The following is a 10,929-nucleotide window of genomic DNA, read 5'->3' on the forward strand; positions in this document are numbered from 1 at the left end:
CCAATGTGTAATAAATCAATTCCCAGAAAGAGGTGACATAAATAATTTAATAGATCAATTAATACCGTCGGGGAGAAATGCTTTTTATATTATTTTCAACACTCAAAAATCTAGAATAACAACCACAGACAGATAAGAAAATTCAATTGAAAGCACATAATGCTATTTTACTCTAGCAATATAATAATAAATAACGTCCCTTTCCAGCTTAAAATAGTCTTACCATAAAAGAAGCAGAAATGTTAAAGAACTAGATGCTTTCAGAATAAAATAATCAAATGGACCTGCTGACATTTAAAAATGAAAGATGGTAAACATGTAACTTTCACACTCTTGGGCAAATTGCAGTGTATCCATTCATAAGAAAAGGTGCAAAAGCATATCAGGAAGCTACAGGCTAATCAGTTTTACATCATTTTCATATTGAAAATACTCGGTCTGGTTTATCATTATAATGAAACAACCTACTGCAGCAATGGTTACAAGTGTTACAATGTTACAGCAGTAAAAGCTTATGTTATGATATATTTATATTTGCAGAAAACCATTAATAAGGTTGCCCATAAAAAGTTAATTCTCAAATTAAAAGCTGAGAAAACAGGTAACACACATGCTTTGACAGAGAGCTGGATCATGGGCACATACTGAAGGAGTACCCATTAAAGTAACTCTACTGTAATTATTACTCCTGCTGGAATACTGCACAATTTTTCAATTTTTTCACCAGAAATGGGTCAGGTGTTTAAAGCTGACATTGACTAAATAAGAAACAAATAGTAATAACAATAACAATAACAATAGTAATAAGAATGTGAGTGATATTTTTTACTTGCCTAGTTTAGAGCATTACTGTGACAAAATGTCTTAGCGTTTTATGTTTTCACTTATTAAACCCCTGTGATTTGTTAATTAAAGGTTAATTTTCACTTACTTACAATTAAATAGCATCCAGTCTATAGAAATGTGTAGTTAAAATCTCTCAGTTGTTTTGGAACAAATAAAAGTTAATTAATTGTCTTTCTCCTTTCTACTTTTCACAGCATGGAAATAACCTTTATTGTTCCTTTGCTGCCACACTGCCACAAACACAGTTCTCTACTACAACCTCATTTTTTGTTCATTCTGCAAATGTTAACCTGAAGCTAAAGTATATATCACTAAGAAAACAAAGCACATATTTTCAGTATATATAGGTCAGATTTTTAAAAGACGGTTGTTGTTTTTACTGTATCTACGTTGTAAGCCATAATTTACAGTATAAAGTGTTTGCCTACTTCTCAACTTCTTAAAAGACAATTTTCAGTGACTGTACCATAGGTCCTCTGAATCTGGATTGAACACAGTGAGTAGATATCCAGCAGGACTACATTCTAGCTGGGCTGAGGCAATTAGTGGAGGGATCTGTTCAAGGCCTAGTGTATCTCCTTATTTATATTCTGAAATATTCAGCAAACCTGTCAAATCTGCAGGCAACAGAAAAGCAAGGGAGCAGAAGGCACTTTGAAAGCAGTAAAAGCACTACAAAAATACTTAGACACCATCCGACTTAGGGCCGGCACTTCATAGATGAAAGCTAATGTAGGCAAGTGCAATGAATTAGTTGGAGGCAGCAGGAATATATATATATTTTAAATACAAAATAGCGCTGAGCCTGAAAAAGTGAAAAGCTTGAAATTCGTGGAAAGGATTATGTTTCTTATGCTGAATCCTCAATGTCCTTGTTTAGACAATTTGGTAAAGCAATACAAAAGCCTAATAAAATGTTGATTTCAGAAAACAATCCACGTCAGGTTGCAAACAAGAGGCAAGTATTCAAATGCTAAACTTCTTTCCAGACTTTTATTAAAAGAGACCAGAGTTTGGGTTTCAACCACCTGGCTGGGTGGCTAAGAAGTCTGTTCCAAATAACCTGACTCTTTATATCAAAAATTGTTTCCTATTATCTGTTCTAAACACATTTTCAAATCTGACCTAGGTCCTTATCCATACCCGTTAGGTTGAACCTCCTGAGTCATAGACTGAAGAAATTTAGTTCCCTTGAGCTCTCACTCTTGTTTCAACATTAAGGCTATAATATTCTTTTTGTAATATGGTGAACAAAACTCAACATTATATGCTTAATGCTGTCTTACTGGTGGGTTTTAAAACTTGAGCATAACTTCCCTGGATTTAAATACCACACTTTTTTTCCTATGAGCCTGAGTTTTTATAGACTTTTTTATTGCTTTCCTCACACTATGACTTGATGAGGACACAAAACATCTACTGTACATACAGTACACACCCAGATCTCTTTCTTGTGTGGATTCCTCCTTCTTAGAATCACCCTTATGTTATCTGTATGTCCTTACTACTTTTACTTTAATTTGTCTAATGTCAGGTGGTTTTATCTGGTTCTTTTTGTAACTCCCTTCTAATTTACTGTTTCTGTGTTTCTCACTCTCTTATTTTTTAACATCGGCAAATTCAACTAGTTCGCTAACTATGTCAGATTTAAATAATATAGATCAGAACAAGCTTAAAATACATACCAATACGGTGTACCAATCTAAATATATCATTCTCTAGTGTTATCTTCTGTGTTTGTTTCTTGTTTGAAAAATTCTTAAAATCTATGTCTCAACTAGTTTTGTGCTACAATTATGCAATAGTGCTGGAGCTTGAGCTATAACACTGGGCATATTATTGGCACATTCTGCTGCACAAAACAGTGAAATATTCCTTCAGCATGCTTACTACTGTATATCATTTTCTATTATTAACTTCAATTATTAGACAAAAGTTTGATATCAATTTTGATATAAATCATATATATATATTTCCCCTTTACAGTTCTTTTAGCATTGTAATACTGTTTTTTTTCAGGTGAGCATATAGCTCATTGTGCTCTTTCTCCTCTGCATCCTTCCTCCTGTCTATTTTCTTGATACAGTATACTGTATTTACTAAATATTTTATGGTTTAATATGTTTTGAGCCTTTAACGTTGTTTTTCAAGTCCCCACTTCTAGTGATTCTGTATGCATCTGTACCCAATTCACTACTTGTATGATCTGCTTAACACTCTGAGTTCCTAGAATTCAAAATTCTAATTTTAGACTGAGTTTTTACAGTGCAGATAAAAAGATACCATATATGGTATATGGTGATTACAATTCCCAGGAAGTTCCATGATATCTACTCATTTTAATTAAATGCTTGAAAAGATTAGCTCAATAAAAGCTTCTTCCCTAATTATAACCTTTACAAACCATGTTAAAAGCGGCAACTAAACATCTCAGCCATATCAGGTTCAGTAACTTGCTTTCCTATCACAATATCCCAATTTATGTGTGGAAAGTTTAAATCAGCCAGTAATACAGTATAATCTCAACTTTACTACATACTTTGCTGATCTCATCATATTGTTACAGCAGTCATAAAAGCTAACACTTCCAGTTCTTAGAGCTTAAAAGCAACGGACAGGAGCCATGGTGTTTACTGAACTTTAGGTGGTTTGAGAGATCATGATCAGAAAGGGGACCTTCTGGGAAATTATTCTGGATAATCATAGTAAGAATAAACATTCAACACTGAAAAAGATAGGATAAGAAGACACAAGAGAGACAGAGAGAAGAGAGGAGGAAAAGAAGTAAGCAATGGAACAGAATGAGAGAAAGGTTTCAGGTGAGAGGACCTTGTTCTGACCAATCTTAAAGTTTAACTTGTAGTTAAGTATCTGGACCTTCTTTAAGTGTGCTTGTTGTTCTGTTATATTAGGAATCTCCAATTTTGTATTTATAGAATCTTGAGGCTAAAGACGTGCTCTCCAGGTTAGTGATGCATTTTCAGAACAAGAAGATTCCAATTCAATTTAGGGCATCCAGGTTTACAGGAAGAGAAGCTCAGCTCTGGGTGGTATTATGTTTTATTAAGAATGTAGGTTCATCTCTCTTTTTAACCTGTAAGGCATTATATAGTGTTAATACTATTGGGTTAGCAGTTTGATGTCAGAACGTAGGCCTCTGTGATGTCTTGTTCTGTAAATAGCATTGCGTTTTTTGTTATACAGTATGTGCATAACATTGTATGTCATCTAGGTATTATTATTGTTAATAATATCTGTCCTAGTTTGGTCTTTGGCAGAGCTGTGCAGGAGAATAAAAAGCTCAGGTGCCTTATAACAACTGCTCGAGTATGTGTTTTGGCATATTGTATCTACACTTGACATTTGGGGTTTTCATTATTTATTCTAATTATTTGATTATCCCACTATATTTCTTCCATTTCTTAAACCCTGTATTTGTACTGTATCAATGCAATAAGCTACTTGTGCTCTTCAAAAAATGTGATGGTGGTTTATAGCATCCTCCTTGTGAAGGTAAAGCACTTACAAATTGTTTTTTAGTGTAAAGAATAAAGATTATTAACAACTATTCTACACTTGCATGTCATGTTTTTTAGGTTATGTTACTATTACATAATAAGTTGGTAGGATCTCATTTAGAATATTGTGTTTTGGTTGCCATATTACAATATGGGTATTGCTGCTTTGGAATCAGTTCAAATGAGTCAAGAAGGTTTATTTCTATCCTTCAAGGGATGTCTTAGTACTGAACAGAGATGACATGTATTTAACATTTCATATTAAACATGTTAATGTGTATGTCCTCTATATACATTTGCACAATATGTATACTGTTTATATATCTTTGTTTATTGAATATGTAGATTACACTATTAACCATTGTACTTACATATTGCATTATATTTTAATATAATCAGTAACAATATACATTTTTATATCACCATTTTTTAGAAAGCAATCAGTGACTTATTGTCACATCTGTGGAGTATCCAAAGGTTTGAATTTTAAATACCCACTCAGTAGAAGGGGGGACTTTAAATGTAAAACATCTGGGAGTATGTGAGAATTCTATTTTACCCTAAAAATATTTTAAAATATTTTATCCTTGAGGCAGTCACAATAGCAAAAAATCCAGGACAAGGAATTGAAGAATACTTACTTTATTAATTAAATAATAATTTCAGCCTTCTCACAGCATCAAAGGAGAAGACAGGATAAAAGACCACACAGAAACAAAATTGAAGAAACAGAAGTGAGAGGAGAAGGAGTTACTGTACTTCCATGAGAGAGCATCACCCTTTATAGACTAAGATACAGAGCTTCCAGGTAATTTCAGTCCTCAAAACATTGACATTAGGATTTAAACAAGAGAGTGTTATATTTGTGAAAGTTTCGATTTCTTATTTGTGATATCCACCAGGCTAAAAATAATTTCTCATTATGTTAGCGATGTATCATCTGGAACAGGCAAATAGATTCCCTTTTTTAGCATCTGGTTTACAGAGAAAGTTAGTACTGAGTAGTATTTCTGCAATTTCCCTCACGGGATCAATAAAGTATCTATCTATCTATCTATTTTTTATTTATTTTTTCCTCAGCTGCAAAGTAGAGTTCTGTGTTCCCTTATCTGTAGAAGTAAGGTTCTAACGTTCGCAGCATTCTTAATATCTGTATAAAGTAGTCATTGAAACATTGTGTATTATTGTAAATAAAAATGTCTTTGTAATTTAATGTTTTGCGGTGTGGTTATTAGTTTGTAACAAAAAAAATGTGACTTACTATTCTCTTACAATAGGAGGTTTATAATTGTTAAATTTTACTTGTATAACATGCTGGCGTTGGCATCTGCTAATCCTTATTTATAATGTATCACATCCTCTATTTCGTTGTCAGAATGGGATCCTTAATTGTTGATATATATTATGCATGTGTATATATTGGGCTCTTAGTCTTACCTGGATGATGAACTGTCATGATAACTTATGACTTGACCGATTTTAAGAGCCTAAACTAACTGGCATATACCAATACATTAAAATGGAGGGACACCAGCAATTCAAAACTCCAGACCTGATATTATATTTTGTTTTAATCTGTTTAATGTGTGAGTGAGACTTTCAAAGTCACTTTTCCTCTTTGTCCATCTATTAACATGTGTTAAACATATCAACAAAATGCTGCCATGGAAACCAGGGCTGCAAGCTGGAACACAAAGCTGGAGCAGACATGTCAGCATAACAAGGGCGTAAAATGGCACAGGGACTGACTGCTCATAAACATCAGCACCTCACTGCTGAGTGCGAGCTGCAGCATTGACTTTCACTGTGTTTCATGTGACAAGTAAAATGAGGGAGTATAGAGAAAACCTGAAACAACATTTGAAGGTTTAAAACTTTCAACCACTGTACCTTCTCTAATAGATTTTTACCTTACTTGAATAAAAACACCAAATCAATTTAAAAACATGAGGATTAATTTAATTTCAACCCTGAAAATGCCACATGCTGCTCAGCACTGAAAATACCACATGTTGCTCCAGTCTCATATGACTCTCAGTGCTATTCTCTGTCGACAAATACATACAATCACACTCAATGAATCCTGCATCTGCTACTGTTATTTTTGATTTTGTTTCTGTAAAAGTATTTAATAAGAACATTATTGCATCTTTTTTATCTCTTACAATTTATAAAATCAATATGACTGAATAACAAAATGCATCAGTTATACATAAGATTAAGAGCACAAGACTCTCCACGTTAAGATGTTAGCTGTTAAAATCTACACCAGAACATAAACTTCAGCCATCATATATTAGCATTCTATTATGATCTGAAAGTGAATTAATATATATTTCATTTTATGTTTTATTTATAATATTTTAACATTTTAAACTAAGATTTTGTCATTAATACAAAGATTATATTATATATACCAGAATACCTTTGTATCCTTGAAAGTCTGCTCTTCCAGCTCTAACTTCCCCTCTGGAAATTAGTCATTATTTTAAAAAAAGTATCATGACAGATTCTTCATTTCCAAATGTTACTTTTATGAAGAAATAAGATGTAAGTACAATTTAAAAAATAACTCTACATAGTTTAAGTTCTGAAACTCAAAACATGTGCTGTACAGCCTTCCATATCTATCCATTTGTCAAGAAAGAATGTTCTATAAAACAATGATTTACATTTACAAACAATCTCCTGGCAGACAATTCCCTGTACTATTATTTTCAACATCAGCATGTAGAAGCCAAGGGTAAGAAAAAGTGATGTTTTTGTGTGTCAGAAAAACAATGAAAAAGAGAGCAACATATGTAATGAAAAGTATGGTAATCCATTGCTGGAGCAGTAGAAGTCAGGGATATTAGTACTGATAAAACCCCTTTCAGATGATGTGAATATCTGAAATCACTTTTGAGCAGGAGAGGTTAAAGCACAAAAGAAAAACAGAAGCACTGTACTGTAAGTTCACCTCTGTAAGTGTTTTGGATGTGAAATGGTCATCTCTAAATATGGCATGCATTACATACACGTAAAGGTATGTTAGATGTAATACTCTGCAGGTTCAATCTTCTCGTTGTCTGACCACTTTCCAAATCAAGGAAAACAAAACATTACATTGTCCTGTGGAGTGCTTCGCTCTCAACAATCATAAATGAACAATTGTATAAATTGTAATCCCAGTATTTGTGCCTGCAGAATGTTGTAAGAGGGTGTTGGTTACCTTTTCCTAGTGCATACATTCTCTGCATTAAATTAACGAAAACTGAGTAATGTTTTATGGGTAAACAAGAGAGTCTTGAAAAATATTAATAGCCACTTATAATTTAGGTATTTCTACTGATACTATGGTATATACAGTACATTATACACAACTGCATATGGTTTACATCAACATGTATAAGGAAAGATCACCAAGTCACTGGTAAACAATTTCCGTACAATTCCAATGGGTTCAGCTGGTTCTATCTTTCTTATTGCTGTTTTAAATCTGTTGATGATAAATAGATGACAGAAGATCAGAAGTTTCAGGCATAATCCTCTGAAAGAGCATCCAGGTAATTTGTGTCTGCATAGAGTAAGAATCCAGAGAACAAGCTGTCAGCCCAGCTGGGATCTGAAAACAGCCCGTTCTGATCAGTGAAGAAAATCTCCAGCCAGACTTCATCCTCTGGGTTCAGATACATGACAGTAGATCCAGAAGCCACATCATGATTTCCTGTATTGGCATCAAAGGTCTTTATCCGGTACTGACCGTTCTGCACCAGTCCTATTGCCAGGTGTTTGTTGGCCAACGTGATGTCATAGGAGAAGTAATAAATGCCTGGATAAGCACATATAAACTTGCCCGTGTTTGGGTTGTAGTGCTCACCCTCATTGAAGAGAACTTTGTTAAATTTAATAGGGGTCAGCTCCACAGGGTAACTGGTAGTGATGCCAACAGAAAATGCAGACTTGGGCACCAGGCTGCCACACTTACATATGCCAGGCTTCCCGGGTATTCCCCGATTGCCCTTATCTCCCTTTTCCCCTGGCGGACCAGCTGGGCCTACAAAGCCTTTTTCCCCACCAGTCCCATTAGGACCTCTTTTCCCCACAGGCCCCCTGTCTCCTCTTCCTCCTATTTTTCCAGCCGGGCCTGCCTTTCCTCTGAGACCTGTAACAGAGTTATTGTTCAGATTGTCTGCGATATTAAGACACTTTATACAGTTAAAATACATCTCCTCCTTAAAAACTGTTCTACTTTATCAAAGAATTGCACTTAAGGGGTACATATACCAAATCATTGTTTAAGAGAGTGAGACTGTCACTGTGTAATAAGAGGCTTATGTGTTGCTTTATAAGTACCATTATTTTGCTTTGAACGATTCTCAGTATATTTCAAGTCAAAATTAAAAGCTTTTTTACTTTGTCTCTTTACCCAGTACTACTTGAATACCAACAAACTGTAGTCATGAGTCATTACAATATGACTAGAAACATAAAAGTTTTTTCAAATTCTGAAGGGATTTATTGGATAAAGTATAACATATACTCACAATACTTTCATCATGTTACAGCAGAATTCAAAAGAGCATACGGTATATATTCTCAAAGTAGATGGTCGGAATAGAAAAGTACTTCTTTGAGTTAGTGATCAATTATGCATAATGCATTTTTGTAGGATTAAACATTACTCAAGCAGACGATTGTAAAGAAGGAGAGTGATTGAACCTGTACACATCAATCTTGTTTTACAATATAAGCATGAGTAATCCAAAATAATACATTTATTCCATTTCTTCCTGAGATAAACTGACTTTTTGGAATGACAGCTGTACGACTGTACAGAAAGAGCACAGCAAAATGCATATTCTCGGATACATTTTTACACTAACCTAGACCAGATTCTAAACAAAGTTCTGATATTATTTTTTAATGCTACAATATTTAAATCTTAACACATACTGTATTCATCTGTCAGATATAAGAAGTTTTGATTGTAGAAAGGGATTAAGATATTTCATCAAAACAAGTTAAAGTGTTGCTTTTTTATGTTGTTACCAGGAATGTAGAGCATCTTTATGTTATTTATTCCTTTTTAAGGCTGAGAATTTAGCTACACAAACAGATTGTACTAATGTCGTGGATGACAGAAGTGGGAGTAGAAGAGTATTTTGGCAGCTATGTTTAGTTAAGTATAAAATAGCCTGTGTTTTCACAGTTTTTTTCTCTTATGTGTCTTTTCCCTTTTTCTTCCCTTGTCCTCCTTCCTTTTCCATGTCTTCCTACTTTTTTAGTGCAAGCTACGCAATAGATGACAATCAGTACAAAACTGAGTCACACACTGTTGGCCTAGACAACTGTCAATTACCACACAGTGAGAGGTGAGACTACATAGATGTGTGTAGGGGGGGCGGGCAGGCTGGGCCTGGACCTGAAACAGAAGGACAGGGAGGAAAGACAAAGGAGAAGGTACAAGAAGACCTGCTCAGAGACCTGCTAAGAGCCGTGTAAAAGTTTAATTAGAAGGATTGAGATAAATGTGTGAACACATTTGCAACTCGCTGGTGTAGCTGATGCTCATTAGCTGATCCTCATATCTATAAGATATATGTAGCAAGAGGTAACACACAGGAAGATCACACAGGTGAGAACACTCACCTGCACACATTTGTCCCTGTCTTTCTAATTAACCATTCCCCCAATTAACCCTTTATATGGCTCCTAGACACCATAACCAAACACATTCCCCTTACAATGGCAGCCGCCCTGTTAAACCTTGTTAATTTATATATTTATTTTTTCTTTAATCTGATAGAATATTATAATTCCTATAGTGTGATGACAACAACACAACGAATAACCAATGTCTCCATTATCCTAAGAGATATGAAAGGTGTCTGAGAAACAGCACATCCTTTAATGCAGTATCACAATACAGCAAGAGCCAGAGTTTCAAAAGAAATGACACGGCCACTGTTTTGTCATGCACCTACCTGGGTCTCCCTTTTCCCCTTTCTCTCCTTTCCGCCCATCTCTGCCATCTCGACCTGGCAGGCCAATGCGTCCATGAGGTCCAGCAGCTCCATTGGACCCTGGATGTCCTGGGGGTCCAGGTAACCCAGGCACACTGCAGATATACCGAGGCGGGTTTCCCTTCCACTTGCTTTCCAGTGTCTGCCCACTGATGCAATAAAAGACACTGATAATACCGATCAATACTAGCATTTTGGAATCTAAAAAGATAGAAAAAGACAATGCATGGCCATTGGATTGCTTTCTGATGAAACCCAAAGACAAAACTGAAATGGGATCAAAACTTTCCATACATACATTCTTAGTGCAAAAATGAACTAAATCCATCCGACCATTTTCTAAAAGTTTCATCCATTAATCCATCAATACATGGTCGTAGGGGATCTGGAGCTGATCCCACCAAGCAATGGGCACAGGGCAGGATACGACCCGGACAGGACTCCAGTCCATCACACATACACATACATTCACACCAAGGCGGTAATCCTGCCAGAAGCCAATTAGCCTACCAGTACCGTGGGAGAAAATCAGAGTACCTGGAGGAAACCCACAGAAACAC

General features: G+C 35.2%; 1 protein-coding gene across 2 annotated transcripts in view; it reads right to left on the bottom strand.

Annotated features, from left to right (window-relative positions):
• Window positions 1–4,990: 4,990 nt before the first annotated feature.
• The window catches only part of c1qtnf7 (C1q and TNF related 7), a 14,147-nt gene continuing 8,208 nt past the window's right edge, over window positions 4,991–10,929 (bottom strand). For both annotated transcript variants that reach the window (XM_088628327.1, XM_088628337.1), the window contains exons 2-3: window positions 10,331–10,570; window positions 4,991–8,508 (exon numbers count right to left, since the gene is read on the bottom strand). In XM_088628327.1, coding sequence (XP_088484453.1) covers window positions 7,880–8,508; window positions 10,331–10,562 — 861 coding nt within the window. In that variant the 5' untranslated portion in view covers window positions 10,563–10,570 and the 3' untranslated portion in view covers window positions 4,991–7,879. The remainder of the gene's footprint in view (window positions 8,509–10,330; window positions 10,571–10,929) is intronic.

The sequence above is a fragment of the Lepisosteus platostomus genome, chromosome 1, assembly GCF_059453375.1.
Source record: "Lepisosteus platostomus isolate fLepPlt1 chromosome 1, fLepPlt1.hap1, whole genome shotgun sequence".
In the NCBI taxonomy this organism is placed as follows: Eukaryota; Metazoa; Chordata; class Actinopteri; order Semionotiformes; family Lepisosteidae; genus Lepisosteus; species Lepisosteus platostomus.